Source organism: Sorghum bicolor, chromosome 1 (assembly GCF_000003195.3).
Source record: "Sorghum bicolor cultivar BTx623 chromosome 1, Sorghum_bicolor_NCBIv3, whole genome shotgun sequence".
Lineage (NCBI taxonomy): Eukaryota > Viridiplantae > Streptophyta > Magnoliopsida > Poales > Poaceae > Sorghum > Sorghum bicolor.
In genome coordinates this window covers 68,476,438-68,494,080 of record NC_012870.2, presented here as the reverse complement: position 1 = coordinate 68,494,080, position 17,643 = coordinate 68,476,438, and the positions used below count along the sequence as shown (strand labels likewise).

At 46.0% G+C, this 17,643-nt stretch overlaps 2 protein-coding genes across 4 annotated transcripts; both read left to right on the top strand.

Moving 5' to 3' along the window:
• On the top strand, positions 7,410-8,625 carry LOC8081096 (peroxisomal membrane protein 11-3). The gene has a single exon (XM_002467952.2). The coding sequence runs from the start codon at positions 7,585-7,587 to the stop codon at positions 8,311-8,313; it is 729 nt and encodes a 242-aa protein (XP_002467997.1). The 5' UTR covers positions 7,410-7,584; the 3' UTR covers positions 8,314-8,625.
• LOC8081095 (sarcoplasmic reticulum histidine-rich calcium-binding protein) lies at positions 11,448-15,990 on the top strand. 3 transcript variants are annotated; one of them, XM_021454515.1, is made up of 4 exons: positions 11,448-11,762; positions 11,873-13,523; positions 14,442-15,228; positions 15,394-15,990. In XM_021454515.1, exons 2-3 carry the CDS (start codon positions 11,877-11,879, stop codon positions 15,216-15,218), a joined length of 2,424 nt encoding a protein of 807 aa, XP_021310190.1. In that variant the 5' UTR covers positions 11,448-11,762; positions 11,873-11,876; the 3' UTR covers positions 15,219-15,228; positions 15,394-15,990. The 3 variants fall into 3 exon arrangements, with proteins under 3 accessions (XP_021310190.1, XP_021310192.1, XP_021310184.1); XM_021454517.1 differs by having other exon boundaries at positions 11,448-11,792; positions 15,397-15,990; XM_021454509.1 differs by having other exon boundaries at positions 11,448-11,792.

Here is a 17,643-nt window from a genome sequence, read left to right as displayed (position 1 = left end):
ACTTGATCCCTCCCTGACGCGTACGGCCCCCCACACCAAACGCTCCCGTAACGGTCACCGAAGGGAATTTTGAACGGCGGCTCGTGTGCTCCGACTCCGACCCTCCCGCCACCGCTGGCGGCTCGGCGGTGGGGGTACTGGGGAGTGGGGCTTCGGCGCGACGAAAGCGAGTTGGCCCACCGCGCGTCGTGGGGTCCGGCCGGCGCGTCTTTGGGAGGCCTGCTGCCGCCACGAGGAAAAGAGGCAGGCAAAGTTGGTTGCCTTGCCGCCGGCCCATGAAAGCTACGGAGCGCGGGGGGCACGGGCCCAAGGCGTCAGCGGCGCGGTGTGGGTGTTGCGACGTGTGGCGGTTGGTGGGTAGAGTAATCACAGAATCAAACACCTGATGATCAAAACGCAGAACAAATGGCGCATTTACATGGGAAATGGGTTCCCGACCCCCCAACTTTATACTGGGAACGCAATTTCTTTGTGGCCTTGTGGGCAGTCAGATGAATTTGAACAGTTGTTACTTAAAATTTATTCTTTAAACGTCTCCAAGAGCTCTTCTAAACTTAATTCTCCGACAACTCTGCTAAAGTATTGAAATATTGTGAAAGTTGTAGATCAAGGCGTTGTTTGACAAGGCTTTGCTCAGCTCCGTCTCTTCCTATAGTGCGTGGAGGAGAAGCGAAAGCCGAAGAAGAAGAAGAAGAAATATAGTTTAACCTAGATAATTTCTACATAAAGGTTTCTTGCGTATCTCAAATGAAGTTAGGGACGACATAAGTGGTGCCAGTCTATATAATTGGAACCAAAACGTTGAGGTTAATCTGACAGTTCATATCTTCCTTTTCATTTGTAGATCATAATAATATTCAATATGGGGTGCAGTGCCAAAAGGCCCTGTTCAGAGGTCCACAATCCCTCAATATCGATCACTTGTGATTTCCATGATTTTTAACTAGCAGTGTGCTACAAGCCTATGATCATAATGCTGCTTCCTATGAATCATCCTTTTTAGCATAGCATGATGCCTAAAAGTGCACTTGTCACTATCCATTTTGTTCTCAATTTCCGGCGTTAGGTGCAAACACCATGGGGCCACATTATTTCGTCGAAAAACTCGGAGCATGTCATACGGCAGGATACACTTATGTACACCTTGCGTCCCAACAAATTGCTGCAAAGAAACGAACGAATGAATTAAAACAAGTACCACGGCAAGCCAAAGCCTATTGATTTCGTGATCTGTACTGACCAAATCCATTTCTGTTTGTTGCGGGCACTCCAACCAAAAAAAGGAATTAACGAGGAGCCTCCGTCAGAGTTTCAGAAACAGGACTACACGAGTCCGCCGGCTGTGTTTCTTTTTTTTTTTCTTTCTGCGAACACTTTTTTTTTTGGGGATGAAAATTAAATTAGAAATTCTGCTTATCCAAAATTAGAAACGTGTTGGCTCCCTAGTCTGTACCAATAACGTAGCTTGCACTGTAATGCACTGTTGATGCGTCTGCTACTGCTAGCAAGCAATATGATTAGCGTTAGTTCGTACATTCTGAAATATCTGATGACAGTGATCATCAACGGTATAATACGTCAAAGTTTATACGTGTCTCCGTGCGTGTGTATACCCGAGGAATGCGACGTCAAACGACTCGACGTATCCCTGTACCGATACAGCATGCCGATGGAGCTCTTTCGCACGCTGAATTTGATAATTTTCGGCGGTTTGCTCCACCTCGGCAAGTGGTCCAGCAAGTCCAACGGCGATCGTTCGTCGATCGTACAGACACACACACCGTATCTGCATCGTCGCACCGATCCAGCCTCTCCAGAAAAAGGTAGGCGTAGGCCGCAACGGGGCTGGCCGCGGCCGGCCGGAGGCACCGGCCGTTTTATTTCCCGCGGAACTGTTGCCCCATGCCACCGTCACAGGGCACGTACGGTTGCGTTGCGTGCATCGGAGAAAAAGGGCTTCGCGTCCGCCCCCGTGTTGCACTGTTGCCGCGTCGCCGGTGCGGCCGGTGGTGGTGGTTCAAGTGCTAAGCGTTGCGCGCGTTCCCTGCGACCAACCGCCACCGTAGTTAAAGCAAAGCAATAAGCACGAGCTTTTCTTCTCCCGTCGACGCCCTAATGCATGGTGGAGACGGGTCGAATCGACGCGTGACGAGCAAGTGATCCCGCGCGCGCCGGCAAGTTAGCTCGCTGGCCGGCCGGCCGGCAGGAGTACGTGGCGTGGCGTGGCGTGGCGGTCGAGCTCGCTACGCCCAAACGCATAGTAGTGATCACCACGCAGTCGGCCTGGTGATCGATCTCGGATCATCGGGGACGATCGAGCGAGACTTGAGCCGGGCGTTTTCGGTTGTTACGGGTCTAGCTAGCTATATGCAGATGCGGCCAGATGAGATGATTGCCGATAAGCAATGCAACGGCGCTAGCTGTCGCTCTCGCACTTCACCAAATTAAAGGCGTTTCTAGTCGTTAACGGGATCGGGAGGTTGGTGGGTCGCGACCGAAGCGATCGGTAGCTAGCTACCTCTCAATCCCCGTTCGATCGATCTTGCTTGGCAACAAAAACAACAAGCACACACTTGCTATGTCCATTACCTATGGTCCTACTATCTATCCTATATATGTTGTCCATGTTGTACTACTTCGACTCGTGGTGGATTTACATACAACTCAACCGCTAGACCTCGCAACCGTTGCGACATCGCATCGCATATATTCGCATCAGAAAAAGTATGAAGCCTGACGCTGTACGTCCAAGAAGATTTATAGACTAGTTTTCTTCTGGCTCACTTCATCGCCTCTGCTGCTACAGCCACACCCGCACCAGAACAGACGACGTTTCTGACAGAAACATGGCTTTACAGTTTACACTGATGCTATATGTCCTATCCTATCCTATGCGTGCATGTCTAGAACCTCTAGCCAGATCACACGGTTCTTTCTTGAGAGCTCAGGAGGACAGGCACCAGAGCAGCAGATTCACGCCACACTGGATGGAACCCGTTGAGAGCCTACTACACGGCTATTTGTAAGGTAATCCAGCGTCAGGCTCAGGCCGAAGGGAAGAATCATGCGGTGGCCGGAAACGCAATCATCGTCGCCGCTTTGATGGAGTCCAACCGGGGATTGAATAATGGCCACGCTTGGTCCTTCTGCAACAGTCCAGAACAGAAATTTCTACTGCTCATTGGATCCGCGCGCTAACCACTGTTTGATTAATGATCGGGCATTCTTCTTCCTTCGCCTTGTACGTGCTCGCTGTCTGTTTGTACTGCTCCATGCTCCTTTTCCCCAGCAGGGCCAACTCGCAAACAGGAAGCTGTGATCTGCTGCTACGCTAAAGAAAGACATGGTCCTGCTCCCGCTGATCACTGGTTGCTTTGCCTCCAACGGATCGCACTGCCGACTCCCGACTTCAGAGCACTTACTCTGACAGAACTAGTCGTATTCATTCCAAGCTCGTCGCTTCGATTCTCGGGTGATTTCCGGCAAGTTGAGGTCGTGTTTGGAACGCGAAAGAATCATAGAAATCAATTCAATTTCACAGGGAAAATGCAGGGAACAAGAAATTTTTCTCGCATTCCAAACAGACCCTGAAGGAAGTAAGATTAGGTCTCGTTTTGCACCCAAGTTTGTTGATGTGGCGTGATCGAGTGGACATTGTCTGGTTGGAACTGTAACTAACTCTGACACTCGTTGAATTTCTCCCAATGATTTCAGAGGGGGGAAACAGATGCCAAAAAAAACATAAAATGGAAAAGAGAGAGAGGTGAGACGAGATGGTCCAAAGGTGCCTCCTTTTCGCTGTTTGTGGAGCTGGCTGCGTCTCAGAAGCACATGACGCGGCGCTCAAACAAACGCTGAAAAGGAACGTATGCCAACATATATTTGCTCGCTTTCTCCTCTCCAGTCTGACACGACGAGCTGAGCGCCAGTCCGGGACTGCTGCCTCTCCCTCCCCTCCCTAGCTGCCTTGCGCCCTGACCCATGGAACATTTCTGCTGTGCAATCAAGATGGCCAGGTAGGCGCCGAGAGCCTTTGGGGGGCATCATGCATTTGCATGCCTGCCGAGCATTGCACCGTAAAGGAGAAGGCGAGAGAAGGTGGCTGCAGCTTGGCATGTGATTATCCAATTGCGTAGCAAAGCCGGACGGACAACTCACACACAGTTCACTGCAAAAGCGGCGGCTCCCAAAGACGCAGCGCGATGTGCTGTCACCGAGTGAGAATTCTACTACTAATTCGGAGGGACTGTTTCGTGCCACGACTGCAGAAATGGCTTTGGTGCCACTGCCAGAGTGGTTTCGTCTCGCCGACGCTGTAATCCTGCGTGCACAGAGCTTTGTCGCTGTTTCAGCACCCCCCCAGATTTTCCTCGTGTGATACTGATACTGATCCCGGCCGTCCTTTTTTAAAATTGTTGCAGTAGACCATAACATCATGGGAGTATTTATTATATTATTATTACTAGTCCATTTGCTTATCTCACTTCAGTATGGAATCAGCGTCCGTGCTTGCAATGTCACTGCGTATTCGCATGTGCTTTTGGTTCATGTATGTATTCTAGCTGGGTTCATGTATTCCGAAAGTCGAAAGAGCAAATGATTGACCGCTAAAGTTTCCCCTTTCATCATTTCTTTACAGAATAAAAGAATGGATTCTTTTGATTTCAAGTATAAACATCTCGACATAAACTATGATCATGCATGAATGCTGTAATACTGATGCTAAGAGAATCTTTCATATGACAAATAACCCAACGGGAATCATTGCGGGAGCTGCCCCGCGTCGCTTTTCCGGTCTGCTCTGCTCATAGGGTATGTGGAAGTGCATCCCAAAAGCGGGAGAAAACCAAATGAAAAATGCAGGGCAAAGTGTTCTTCGATAGATTACTTCACTGATTGCTGCAGGCTATGATGAACAGTGTTATGTTATCTTGGCCTCTACGGAGTAATGCAGAATTAAGCATGGCCATGCGACGACCTAATCCATCGAGAGCTTCGTTGCCTCATGCAAGAATCAGTGGACGACGCCATCATTGCGCGGGATGGAGGAAATGACTTCCAGCTCACTCTCCAGGTCTGGAAGCCTGAAGGGAAGGCTTTTCCCAATTCCGTAATGAGTCACTCGAGAACATTTATGATTTATTTCACATGGTTTTCGGCGATATGATGTGAGGCTTCTGTGTGCTGAGACGTGCTTCCTGACATGGTAGTAGAGGAGGAGACATGATTGTGGTCTGGTCGATGGATCAGATATATTCAGATGCACAAATACACGGGGCGTGTGCAGAAGACCGAAGAGATCTGCCGCAAGGCCCGCAACCACGAAGTGGCAGAAATGGCTGTGTTCAGCAACTTGGGCTGAAATGGTGACGGGCTGTCTGATTCTCCGGGTACATGTGCAAGAGCCCAAATGGTGACGGGCTGTCTGATTGGAAGAAGCACTGGAATCTGGCCCAAATAGTGACGGGCTGTCTTTGGCTAAGCTAAAAAAAAAAAGAAAGAAAGAAAGAAGGGTCTCTGGCTGACTGGCTCTCTGTTCGCCTGCTCGGCACGAGGGCACGTCGGCACGAGGGCACGTCGGCAGTCGGCAGCTGACCTGTCCCTGCCCGTTGGTTCAAAAAACGGATGAAAAGGCCACTAGCCGAGCACGGAGAGACGTGCTCACACTAAACGTTTTTCGAAAAATAACTTCAACTGAATATATATATTTAAAAATATTAATACTTATAATATATAATGATATATATATCTATTATAAATCAAGTAAAAATTACGACATAAAAAGCTAAACCAATAATGCCTCGATGACAATTGACAAATTCTAGCGCAAAAAAATCCCCATTCCTTTCCGTCTCATTGTCTATGTTTATCTCGTCTATTTCTGTATTTATTGAATTCTGTTTTCATGGCCGCCGTCCATCCTTCCTCCAGCCCTTAATTGTTTTGTTAATTTTTAGCTTATGTTAAAATGTCGCTGAAAAATACTTGGTTCGCTGAAAAGTCCTAATGCAGTTCCTAAGGCCTTCTAGTTGCCAAAAATTTTGGGTTTGTAGCAGTGTTACGCTTTCGTTTTTATTTGACAATTATTGTCCAAACATAGACTAACTAGCTCAAAAGATTCATCTCGCGATTTACAGACAAATTGTGTAATTAGTTTTTGTTTTTTACTGTATTTAATGTCTTATTCATATACCACAAGATTCGATGTGACAGATAATCTTGAAAAGTTTTGGATTTTTAGGATGAACAAGGCCTAATTTGTCCACATTGGGTCTCTTTGGTTGGGTGGCTAACTCCCAACCAGGCTCTAGCAAGCCAACTTCGAGTTGTTTGGTTGCCTGTTTGGAGTCCGAAGTCAGGCTACATGGAGCCACCAACCACCCTCTAGCCAGGCTCAAAAAAACGGAAGGGGTGGTCGTTTTTCTGGAGCGAGGCTTGGCTAAGCACCGATTGGCGTTCTCCTCACCTTCCATCTTGTCCCGCATCCGGGCCTCGGGGAGGCATCGCAGGCAGCGGACGAAGAGCAGGAGCTACGACGCCGGGAGGTGGGGCGCCCGCGAGATGGCGACAAGCGCGAGCGGCGGGGACAGGAGCAGCGCGTGCGCACCACGGCGGTGTGCGTGAGGTGGCGGTGGTGTGGCGGCGGCGAGCGCCGGGAGGTCGTCGTCGGGGACGGGGGCGTCGAGGGCGACAACGAGGTCAGCTGCGGTGGTCTGGGAGTGGGAGTAGGCGAGCAAGCCCTGAGGACGGAGCTCCGCTCGATGTGGAACCACGCGAAGGAGAGGACCAAGACGAAGCATCCCGCTGTCGTCCAAGCTCATCTCTAATGTACGAAGGGGTGGATCTCGCGCCTTGGTGGGAGGAGGGGGCTCGCCGGCTTCATGTGCTGCTCGCATTTGGGAGGAAGGAGGAGAACAGACTCGCCGGCTTCCTTTGCTGCAGCTCACGGTTGAGAAGAAGGGGGCTCGCTGGATTCATCTGCTGCTGCTTGTGTGTGTGAAGAAGGAGGGGGCTCGCCAGTGCTGCTGCTCACCCACGAAGGGAGAGGGGTGCTCGCATCCGAGAGAGAGGGCCGGCTTCCTGTGCTTCTCACTATAGTAACATCATCATAGTAGAGAAAAAGATAGCAGTATTAACTAATCTAGCCAACTAAATAAAAACTTAGTCAGACTTAACTAGCACAGACAACTAAATACTACAAGAGTGACTTGACTTGAACAGACTAACTCAAGCCCTTGGTTTATTTTTCTAGCTATGCTAACCGGAGCCATGTAACCGAACAGACCAAAATTTGTCCACGTTTTTGACACGTCTCGTTCTGTCGATTTGACCAATCGAGCTCTTTGTCTGGCATGTGGCCCCGCTTCGTCAGTCCAAATGATTCGTCGTCGCTCTCTTCCAGACGTTGATTCGAGCCGGGACGAAATCCCCAATCCCCTACACGACTGCCCGGCCGCATCAAACACGCAATCGCCGCCAGCTCCGTCTACGACCCCGCACCGGTGTTCCACCGCTTCCACGCCAACGTGAACGCCGGCCGCCGTGGCCTCCTCCGAGTCCCGCAATCCCACGCCTGCGGCCGCCATGGCCTCCTCCGAGTCCTCCAATCCCACGCCTGCGGCCGCGGCCGCCGCGCGCCAACCGGCCCGCGACTTCCTCGCCCACCTCGAGGCCTATCTCGCCCGCCGCGACGGCGTTGACAAGCTGCTCAAGATCTCCCGCTACGCCGCGCGCCTCGCGCTCGCCGCTGGGCCGCCGCTGCCCCCCGGCGCCTCCGCCCGCCTCAAGTCCTTCGAGTCCAGCGTCGGCCTCAGCCGCAAGGCTTTCCGTCTCGGCAAGTTCGTGCAGTCCCTCAACGCGCTCCGCGCCCACCCGCACCCTCCCCCGGCGCTCGCGCTACTCGCCTACGGCGGTGAGGGCGTCTACTACTTCGTCGAGCAGTTCGTTTGGCTTGCCAAGGCCGGGCTCCTGCCTGCGCACCTTCTCCCGCGCCTCCAGCGCCTCAGTGCCTGGGCCGAGCTGCCGGGCTACGTCGGCTCCATTGCGATTAAGCTGGAGGAAGTGGCGAAGATCGAATCTTCGATAAAGAAGCGGCTCGCGGAGGACTGTGATAAGGAGAGCGAGGCGGTGAAGACGATGCAGGGTAAGCTGCTGCTGAAGCGGATGTCAGTGGTGCAGGACGTGGCGGATGCTGTAATGGCGCTGGGAGACGTCACCGATGGCAAGGGTTTGCTCGGGAGCTCCACACTGATGGCATCAGCTGGCCTGCTCTCGGCGTTGATCAGCACGCATAAAAACTGGAATTCCTGTTGAAGCCTGAAGGTACATGTTATAGATAGCACATCATATGATGAAATAAAGCTCTGATTAGAGCAACAACTAAGTGTTTCCTCTGGAAATCTGGATGCTCCTAAAATTGATACTGGTCCTCTGGGGAATGAATGAAGTTTATTCTGATTCATTTGGTGGACCAAAGAATTTATTCTGGTCCATTTTGCTGGACCAAAGAATTTTCAGGGGGTTCAACCATCTTGGTCATTCAATATTTTTTTTTTGTTCTTAAAAGTATATCTGCTTCTGCTGTGTATGATTGAGTTCAGATAAGATGATCTTGCTTTTCTCCAACTACATTTAACAGCACACTGTTTGGCTTCATCTTCATAGTTCATACTTCATACTGTAGTTTATAGTTCTCAAATCAAAAGCATTGTGGTTGAGGCTCACCTGCAACCTTGAGCTATCCATGTCAAATTAATTTGGAGCACCGAAGATGCACATCCGTTCTCCATATATCAAATTAGCCATCACAATCTGCTTCTCATGGGACAAAAAGAAGAAATACACACAGTACATTCATATTCCTAATTGTAATAACGAAATAGTTTGCAAATTGGGTAACATAACTCTGGAGCTTATGTAATCAAAGCCTGACACATCATGTAATAAAATGTCCATATCCCTAAGCGCAAGTAAGGTATAAAAATGATGAAGGATTGCTAAAAACTAAATCAATGACATAAACTTGACAATAGCAGGAGGTCCAAGCTTGAATAATAGAAACATTATTTTTCAGGCCAAATAAAAATTAGATTTTGTTTGTATGGTCGATTACCATCTATTAAGTTAGCTAATTCAATGAATTTGGAAAGAACGTTGATCAGAGCAAAATAGAACCTCAGGAGCTGTGTAATTGCAATCAATCAATGTAGGGCAGTATTTGTTCATTACCTGCAAAATCGTTGCTGGACTTGTCTTTTATACTGCTATAGGCAGAAAGCTGCAACTAATAGATGCAAATTAGTTCTCTTCATTTATTCGCTACTAGGCATTGATTCTTTTTTTTGTGTGACTTACTAGGCATTGATTCATGCAAATATGTATGGCATAAAGTATGGTAGTGTGGCTGGCAATATCATTACTTTACAATATATAGTAGTATGCACTGTGAAGTTTGCTCAATTTTGACTCTGCTGTTAAGATGATCTGCTGCTAGCGTCAGGGTGTTGCTGTGGTGGTGACTAGTGAGCTGTGCAGTGACTTTTCTTCTTCTTATCCTATTATTGTAAAGCACATTTGCTACATAAATGTTGCAGGGATGATTTAGCACATTTACCTCTCTTCACCATGTTTAGTGAGACAGTGCTGCAGCCATGTTTGATTGGGTGACTAAGGGCACTCACAATGGCAAGACTCTATCATAAAGTCCAAGACAATTAATTACATATTATTTATGGTATTTTGCTGATGTTGCAGCATATTTATTGAAGAAAGAGGTAGAACATTTGTATCCTTGTTTGTGCTTATTATTCATGCGAATAATGGTATGGGTAAGGTAATATCAGCGTGTTTTTCCAGCAATGGCTGAGTAGGTTCCGCTTAATGCTGTTCTTGCTATATATGTCTATATTTTTGGTGTTATTGGTGTACTCCTACTTAACAACTGAAACAATAAAGAGGATGGCATTCATGAAAGGTTTAATTAGCAAGTAATGTATTGCTATTTTTGTTGAATTCTATACTTTGTATTTACTGTTTGCCAGGCAGTCCACTTATTGCTTATGCCTATATTGAGGTGATAGGAGAATTAATTTCTCTCATGATGGCTTGCTGTACTACGTATTAAAACATATCCTGCGCTCCAGCTGCATAAGTTTGAAAATTTTTATATCATCTGTTTGCCAAGTAAGACATGTTTTTTCTATCTGCTTAAATTGACTAGATTATTAGGACATAATGATCTGCCTTCCCTATTCTTTCTATTGATGCATGTCAAATTTGACAAATCATGGCTGCAGTGATATGTCCCTATCACAAGATGGATTACCGACTTACGATTGTGTTGAGGTTCTTAGCTACCATGTTAATTCTCCAATATTAAGTAGAAAGGAACTTGTTTGTTCCTTGTAAATGTCATTTTTAAATAGAAAATGAACTTATTTACTCTTTTCAAAAGCATAGTGAAAACAATTGCCAGAAAATATGAAATAGAAACAGTTTCTTGGAGAAAGACCTGCTTCCTGCCTGGCAGATCAGGCGTTGGGTACAGTCCACATGTGCATTCCCCTTGTTTAGTTCCAAAATTTTTGCAAAAATGACACTATAGCACTTTCGTTTGTATTTGACAAATATTGTCTAATTGTGGACTAACTAGGCTCAAAAAATTTGTCTCACAAATTACAGGTGAACTGTGCAATTAGTTATTTTTATCTATATTTAATGCTCTATATATGTGTCTCAAGATTTCATATGATGAAGAATTTAAAAAATTTTGTAAAACTTTTTGGAAACTAAACAAAGCCCAAATATGTTCATTTTGTGGTACTATCAGATCAGATGCATTCAAGTTTTGTACAATTCCCCGTTTGTACACATCGGCTTGTCATCCGCAGTTCACATGTCAGTGGCGAGGCTATCACTGTTCTGTTTTCAGTTCTACTGGAACACAGGGCTATTCTTGCTTGCTACCTGAACTTTTTTTTTGTCGTTGGCTTAAAAAAAGCTCGGGATACACGCACTGAAAAGAGTATAAACCCGGGTGCTGTCAAACCGCCGCGGGGACCAGCGTGAGGAGACGGCAAATTCTCCTTTCCCTTCCCGTCTCCACATCAGACTTTCCCTCGAGTCACGGACACGTAAGGCACCACCCCCACCAGGGCACGCCACTGGGCCGACCGGTTCGGCCGCGCGGCGACGCCATGGCCGAACCCCACCCAAAACCGACGGGGAAAACGCATCGGAATCGCCCGGGTGGCCGAGCAAAAGTTTGCGGAAAAAACGGCTGGAAATACCGCGGCGCTGCGGGCGGCGAGTCCAACTCCAAAACGGTCCAACTGGCCAGCCACCCCACCCCACCGCACCGCACCGAGCACACCCACCCCTCTGACCCCCACGCTACGCGTTTCGTCTCGTGATGAGGAGAGGGCGAGGCGATAAAACCACCGCGTCCACCCCCCGCCCGCCCGTACGCGACGCGACGATGCTTCCTTCCCCCAACCCCTCCTCGTAGCCTTCACCCGGCCCCCATCCGCGGCCTCCTCCCTCCACCCTCCTCCGTTCCCCTTTCCCGTTTCCCTCCTCCGCTTCCCGATTCAGCTCGCGACGCCGCCGCCTTCGCTGACCATGCGCGGGCATGAGCCGATTTAAGCCCGCTGCAACAGAGATTTCGGGAGAATTCTCGGGCTAGCGGGGTGTGAACAGAACTTGGTGCCCCGCGGCTCTGCCTTTTGTCGTCCACTGTTTCGCGTCAATTCTCGCGCGAAAAGGCAAGTTCCTGCTGATTTGGGCGGAATTCGGTGAGTTTCGGGCCGGGATCCGTCGATTTGGGTTTGCCTCGGGGGAGATTGAGTTCTGATTTTGTGGATTTGGTGTGCAGGGATATGGGGACTGGAGAGGGGTCGCCGCCGGCGAGGCGGGCCATCACAGGTAGGCGCCGCCGCCGGTGGCTGGACGGAGAGGAGGAGGAGGACGACGACGAGTATGTGCTGGAGGAGGAGGAGGAGGAAGAGGATTGTGCGGAGGAGCTCCGCGCCTCGAGCGCCAGCGAGGAGGGGGAGGATTCAGACGCTGAATACCAGGAGGAGGCAGAGGAGGAGGAGGAGGTCGAGACGCCGCGCCCGAAGCGACTGGCAAAGGGCAGCGACCGAGGGCGGAAGGGAAAGGTGGATCCGGCCACCGCACGATCTCGGCGCCGGAAGTATGAAGACGACGAGGACTACGAGGAGGAGGTTGACGAAGGTGACGAGGTGGAGTACCATGATGAGCTTGAGGAGGTCGAGGAGGAGGAGGAAGTGGTACCACCACGGCCGAAGAGTGTTGCAAAATGTGGTGCCCGTGGCCGGAATGTGAAGCTGTCTCCGGGAGCGAAGCGATCTCACAAGCGAAAGCAGGAGGAGGGCGATGAGGATAGGGACTTTGACCCTGAGTTGGATGACGCAGAGGATGAGGACATTGATTTTGATCCCGATGTGAATGTCAAGCTGTCTCCGGCAGTGAAGCGATCTCACAAGCGAAAGCAGGAGGAGGAGGATGAGGATATTGACTTTGACCCTGAGTTGGATGACGAGGATGATGAGTTAGATGAGGACATTGATTTTGATCCCGACGTGGATGGTGATGAGGAGGATGAGTATCAAGACGAGGAGGAAGAGGAACTGGTTTCTACCCGTGGCAGAAAGGTAACTGTAAAGAATCCAGTGAAGCGAAAGTCCATTTCAAAGCGGCAAGCGCTAAAGAAGAAGAAGAAAAATAGGGGATCCAAGGTTTCTAGGCGGAAGGGGGCTTCAGCTAAAGTGAAGAAATCAGCACCTGTTAGGAGGCGGAGAAAGCGTTCAATTATTGACGACTATGAGGATGAGGATGTGGATGAAGATGATGATGATGACTTCATTGTGGACGATGAGGTCATTGTGAATCGGCAACCCAGGAAGAAGGCCAGGACAGGGAGTGGGAGGGAGGCAGAGGTGGACCCTCAAGTATCTATTGAGGAAGAGACATGGCCAGACCTTGAGTCAGACACATCAGACTTTGAGTTTGCAACGTCTGATGAAGAACCTAACAATGTTGAGACACCTGTGGTTGAGCCGGCTACAGTCAGAAAAGGGAGGAAGAAGAGGATATCTGGGTCAGAGTCATCCTCGGATTCTGAATTCGTTGTATCAGATAAGGAATTGGAGGAATTGAGGGAGCCTGAGCCTCCAAAGGCTGCGCCAATTCTCCCTGCACCCTTGAGAAGGATTTGTATTACAAGGCATGGAGAGGGCAAGGGAAAGGAGAAACAGGAACCAGAGGAGGCTGGGAAGCCAATATGCGGGATCTGCCTCTCGGAGGAGCAGAGAGCTACTGTACAGGGTGTCCTCAATTGTTGCTCACACTATTTTTGCTTCGCGTGCATCATGGAATGGTCTAGGGTTGAGTCGAGATGCCCATTGTGTAAGCAGCGGTTCACTACAATCACCAAGTCATCAAAGGTAGATCTTGGTCTTGGAGTGAGAAAAGCTGTAATCAAGGTCGAAGAGCGTGATCAGGTAAAGTTTTCTGTCGAGACTTCATTCTTTATAAGAGCATAATCCATTTATATTGTTTATTTCATTGGTAACTTGCATATCCATGCTTATCTGTTCATCACTAGTTTGGTACAATTTTAATGAGATAGTATGTGTCAAACGAAAGGCATTGTTAAGAGTAGGCAGCATTTTGAAGTTGTGTAGGAAGGTTTAATTATGAAAAGAAATGGGTTGGGGCAAGATGGTCTCATTTACCAATTCAGAGTTTAACAGCCTCATGCATGTGTGGTCTTTAGCCATGTGTATTGAACTTATTATATTAAAATTTCCAGTACTTTATTTCTTTATTACAATTTCCAAGTTGGGTAAGTTGGAGTTGTAACTCAACAATCAAACATATATTTTGTAGTATATGTGGTACTACTCGAAAATATATGTTCAATTGTTAGGTTTCAACTTACCCTGCTAGCCAACAATTGGGCAATTAAAAAAAAGTAATAATACAATAATACTAGTAGTGAAGCTCAATTATTAAGTCATGATTTCCAAAATTTTCATGTTCTTTTATCTTGTATTAATTCCTTTAATATCAATTACAAAGGATTTCATGTTTGTTGCACTTATAATAAACTTTTTTTTTAAAAAAAAAGCCCGGCCTAGGAGGACATAGGTTCTATTATACATTTGGAGAAATAGGCACCCGCACTGCACACCAGTTATGCTTCATAATGAAGTTACGAAGCTTTTGTTTTGTTACTGTCTAAAAAAGATCATCTGCCCAACATTTGATATGAAAATTAATGCTGCAGACTTCTGTTTTCCTATTGTAACATCTTGAGTGTTGACCTGTTGTCTGTTGTCAAGTTGTCAGTTGGCAGTTGTACTATTGGCTATTGTTTCTTTGGGTGCTATATACTCATCTTCTTGCTTATCGCACAGGTTTATCAGCCCACTGAAGAAGAAATCAGGCGTTGGCTAGACCCGTATGAGAATGTCGTTTGTATAGAGTGCAATCAAGGTGGTGATGATAGTCTCATGCTACTATGTGACATTTGTGATTCCTCAGCACATACATATTGTGTTGGCTTGGGAAGAGAAGTACCTGAAGGAAACTGGTACTGTGGAGGATGTAGACTCGGTGATGAGGGACCATCATATACTGGAATTCAGCGTACAGTGGCTTATGAAAGACAAACTTACAGAAATCATGTCGATAGTAGTTCTGTAAGTTTTGGCATGCTTGCATCAAGTGGCACATTTGAAAGGCCACCATCAATCAACCCTCGCCATTCTTTTCAAGGGATTGATCTAAATCTATCACCAAGAGAGTTTCCTGGAGAATCACATCCTGCTGAATCACAAGTTTCAACTGATAGCGTATCAACTCCCACTGGAAGACGAACTGTTTCGGCAAGGCGTCAAATACATCGGTACATTCGGATTTTGCTAGCCAGACCAAGACAACCTAGTAGACCAGACGTATTCCACAATATTGCGCAGCACAGTGGTGGTGTACCAAGAACTGAACCGAACCGCCAGAACTTCCCTTCTTCATCAGAAGCAAACACATCACATAATCTGCCTGATGGCATTCAGAACCATCACGGTAGCCTTCCATTTGTTCAAGCTCAAAACAATTTTGCTCCATTCATGTCCCTAGATGGGGATGACTTCCAGCAAATTGAGGGTGTCAAGAGCAACCTCAGGAACATGTAGCCCTTACTAGGTAATCTCCCCCCCACCCCCCAAATAAAAGTCTGACATTTTTTCAAGTGGTATCTTTATGCTTCATTGACCTTTACTGTGAACTATGGTGCACTGTTTAGGACTGCGTTTGATTTAGTCCTAAATGAAGTCTTACAGGAGTTGACATATACCCGTTTTGTTTCAGAAGGCCCATTCTACCCTGTGAAGCTTACCAAGGGAGCAACAAGTGCCGTTTGTATGACTTGTGGAACTGAAAATAGTAAAAGCTTGTGCCTGTTGCCTGACCTTGGCATCCTCCCTGAAATTGCAACCATGCTCTCAATTGTGACAGCCTTGAAAATATCTGGTTGATGTGGTTCGGCTCATTTGTGGAGATGTGGTCAATGACATAAGATACATGCTTTTCCCAAAGCCGTCTGTTTAAGTTTAGGCATTTTTTGTTGTTATCATTCTTATTCATTCAGTCATTAAGCACAACCTCAGATTACACAGCGAAAAAGGAATTTCTGAATGTCTTGATAGCTTCAGATTTATACACTGTAACATTGTGGGGACACCAATTTCATTAGACTAATCATTCTTTTCCTTGCGACATGCTTTTTTGCCTATTAAGGAGGCTGCTAACTTCCCAGCCTCTCTTCTGTAATCATGTATGGTGTGGAGCTAAACTGGTAAGCATTAGGCAAAAACCTTTACCTCGTTCAGGTAACTGGATTTCTGTTCTATCAGGGTACATTTTTGGCTTGTATTTTATCTGAGCATAGTGGTCTAGTTGTCCAGCGCAGATGCATTTTTCACAGGTGAATGTTTGAAAGCTTGTTCCATATCGGCTCAAGTTTGCCTTGTTTAGTTCTAAAATTTTTTTGGTTTTGTATATTGTAGCACTTTCGTTTTTATTTGACAATTATTATTTAATTATGGACTAACTAGGCTCAAAAGATTCATCTTGCGATTTATAAGCAAATTGTGTAATTAGTGTTTATTTTTATCTATATTCAATGCTCCATATATAGAGAATTTTGAAAAGTTTTCGGATTTTGGGTGAACTAAACAAGGCCAAACTTGAGCCGTAAGTTGAGCCGGGTTTTTGGGAATCTTGAAGACTTTACATGAACTAACTATAAAACTTACGAGATGAATCTATTAAGTCTAATTAATCCATCATTAGGATATATTTACTCTAGCATCAAATTGTCAAATCTTGGACTAATTAGGCTTAATAGATTTGTCTCGCAAATTAGTGTCAAATCTGTGTAATTAGTTTTGTAATAAGTTTATATTTAACACTCTAAATTAGTGCCTAAACATCCAATGTAACAAGGACTAAAGTTTATTCGGTGTCATGTTGGATGTTTGCACTAATTTGCAGTAATAAGCATAGACTAATTACAGAATTAATTGTACAGATTGAGAATAATTTATAAGATAAATCTATTAGGTCTAATTAGTTCATGATTTGATAATGTGATGCTAATGATGAATTAATTAGATTTAATAGAGGTTCATCAGAAGGACGCACTGGGAGAACGGACGCACACGTGAACACAAGACAACGTGAGAGCTGTGCGAGGACGGAATGGAATCAGCCAGGTCTGACGTCACCGCCAAAACCCAAGCCTTGTTTATTTCAAAAAAATGATAAAATGAAAACGGTAGCATTTTCGTTTGTATTTGCTAAATATTATTCAATTATAGACTAACTAGATTTAAAAGATTCGTCTAATGCTCTATATATGTGCCGTAAAATTTGATGTAATGGAAAATCTAAAAAATTCTGTAATTTTTTTTGGTAACTAAACAAGACCCCAAGGACCGCACATATCATAAACTACAAGATTTAGTCATTGTCTAAAATAAAAAACTCACTCAAAGCATAGAGTTCCACAACAGCCTTTGTATAGGATAACTAGTGAGGACGACATGCTATATATGACCAGTGAAAGTTTAGGATAACAAACTTGCTATTTTAGCAAACCAAATAGCACACTTGTTGGATTTTAATTTTTGCTTTAAAATATAAAAATAGCCTAGATAACATGGATAGCATATCTGTTGGAGTTGCCCTAATCTTTTAAGTCTAATTAGTCCATGATTGGACATTAATTACTAAATAAGACGAAAGTGCTACAATACATGTTAAACTTTAACACCCCAACTAAACACCCCTAAGTCTTTCCCATTAATTTCAATGTTACTTTAGTTTTGACCTAATAAATCAATCAAATTATTTTAACATTAATCAATTTTATACAAGAGATTATCAACATTTATGTCATCAAATACTTATATCATCAAAGTTTACGTCACGATAGATCTAATAAAGCTTATATACTAATATAAATATTGATTTTTTTATATTTGGTTATATAAAATACAAGATGTTTTACAGTAGTTGGGAAAGTCTTTGTGGTACTTACTGATACGTTCGTTTTTT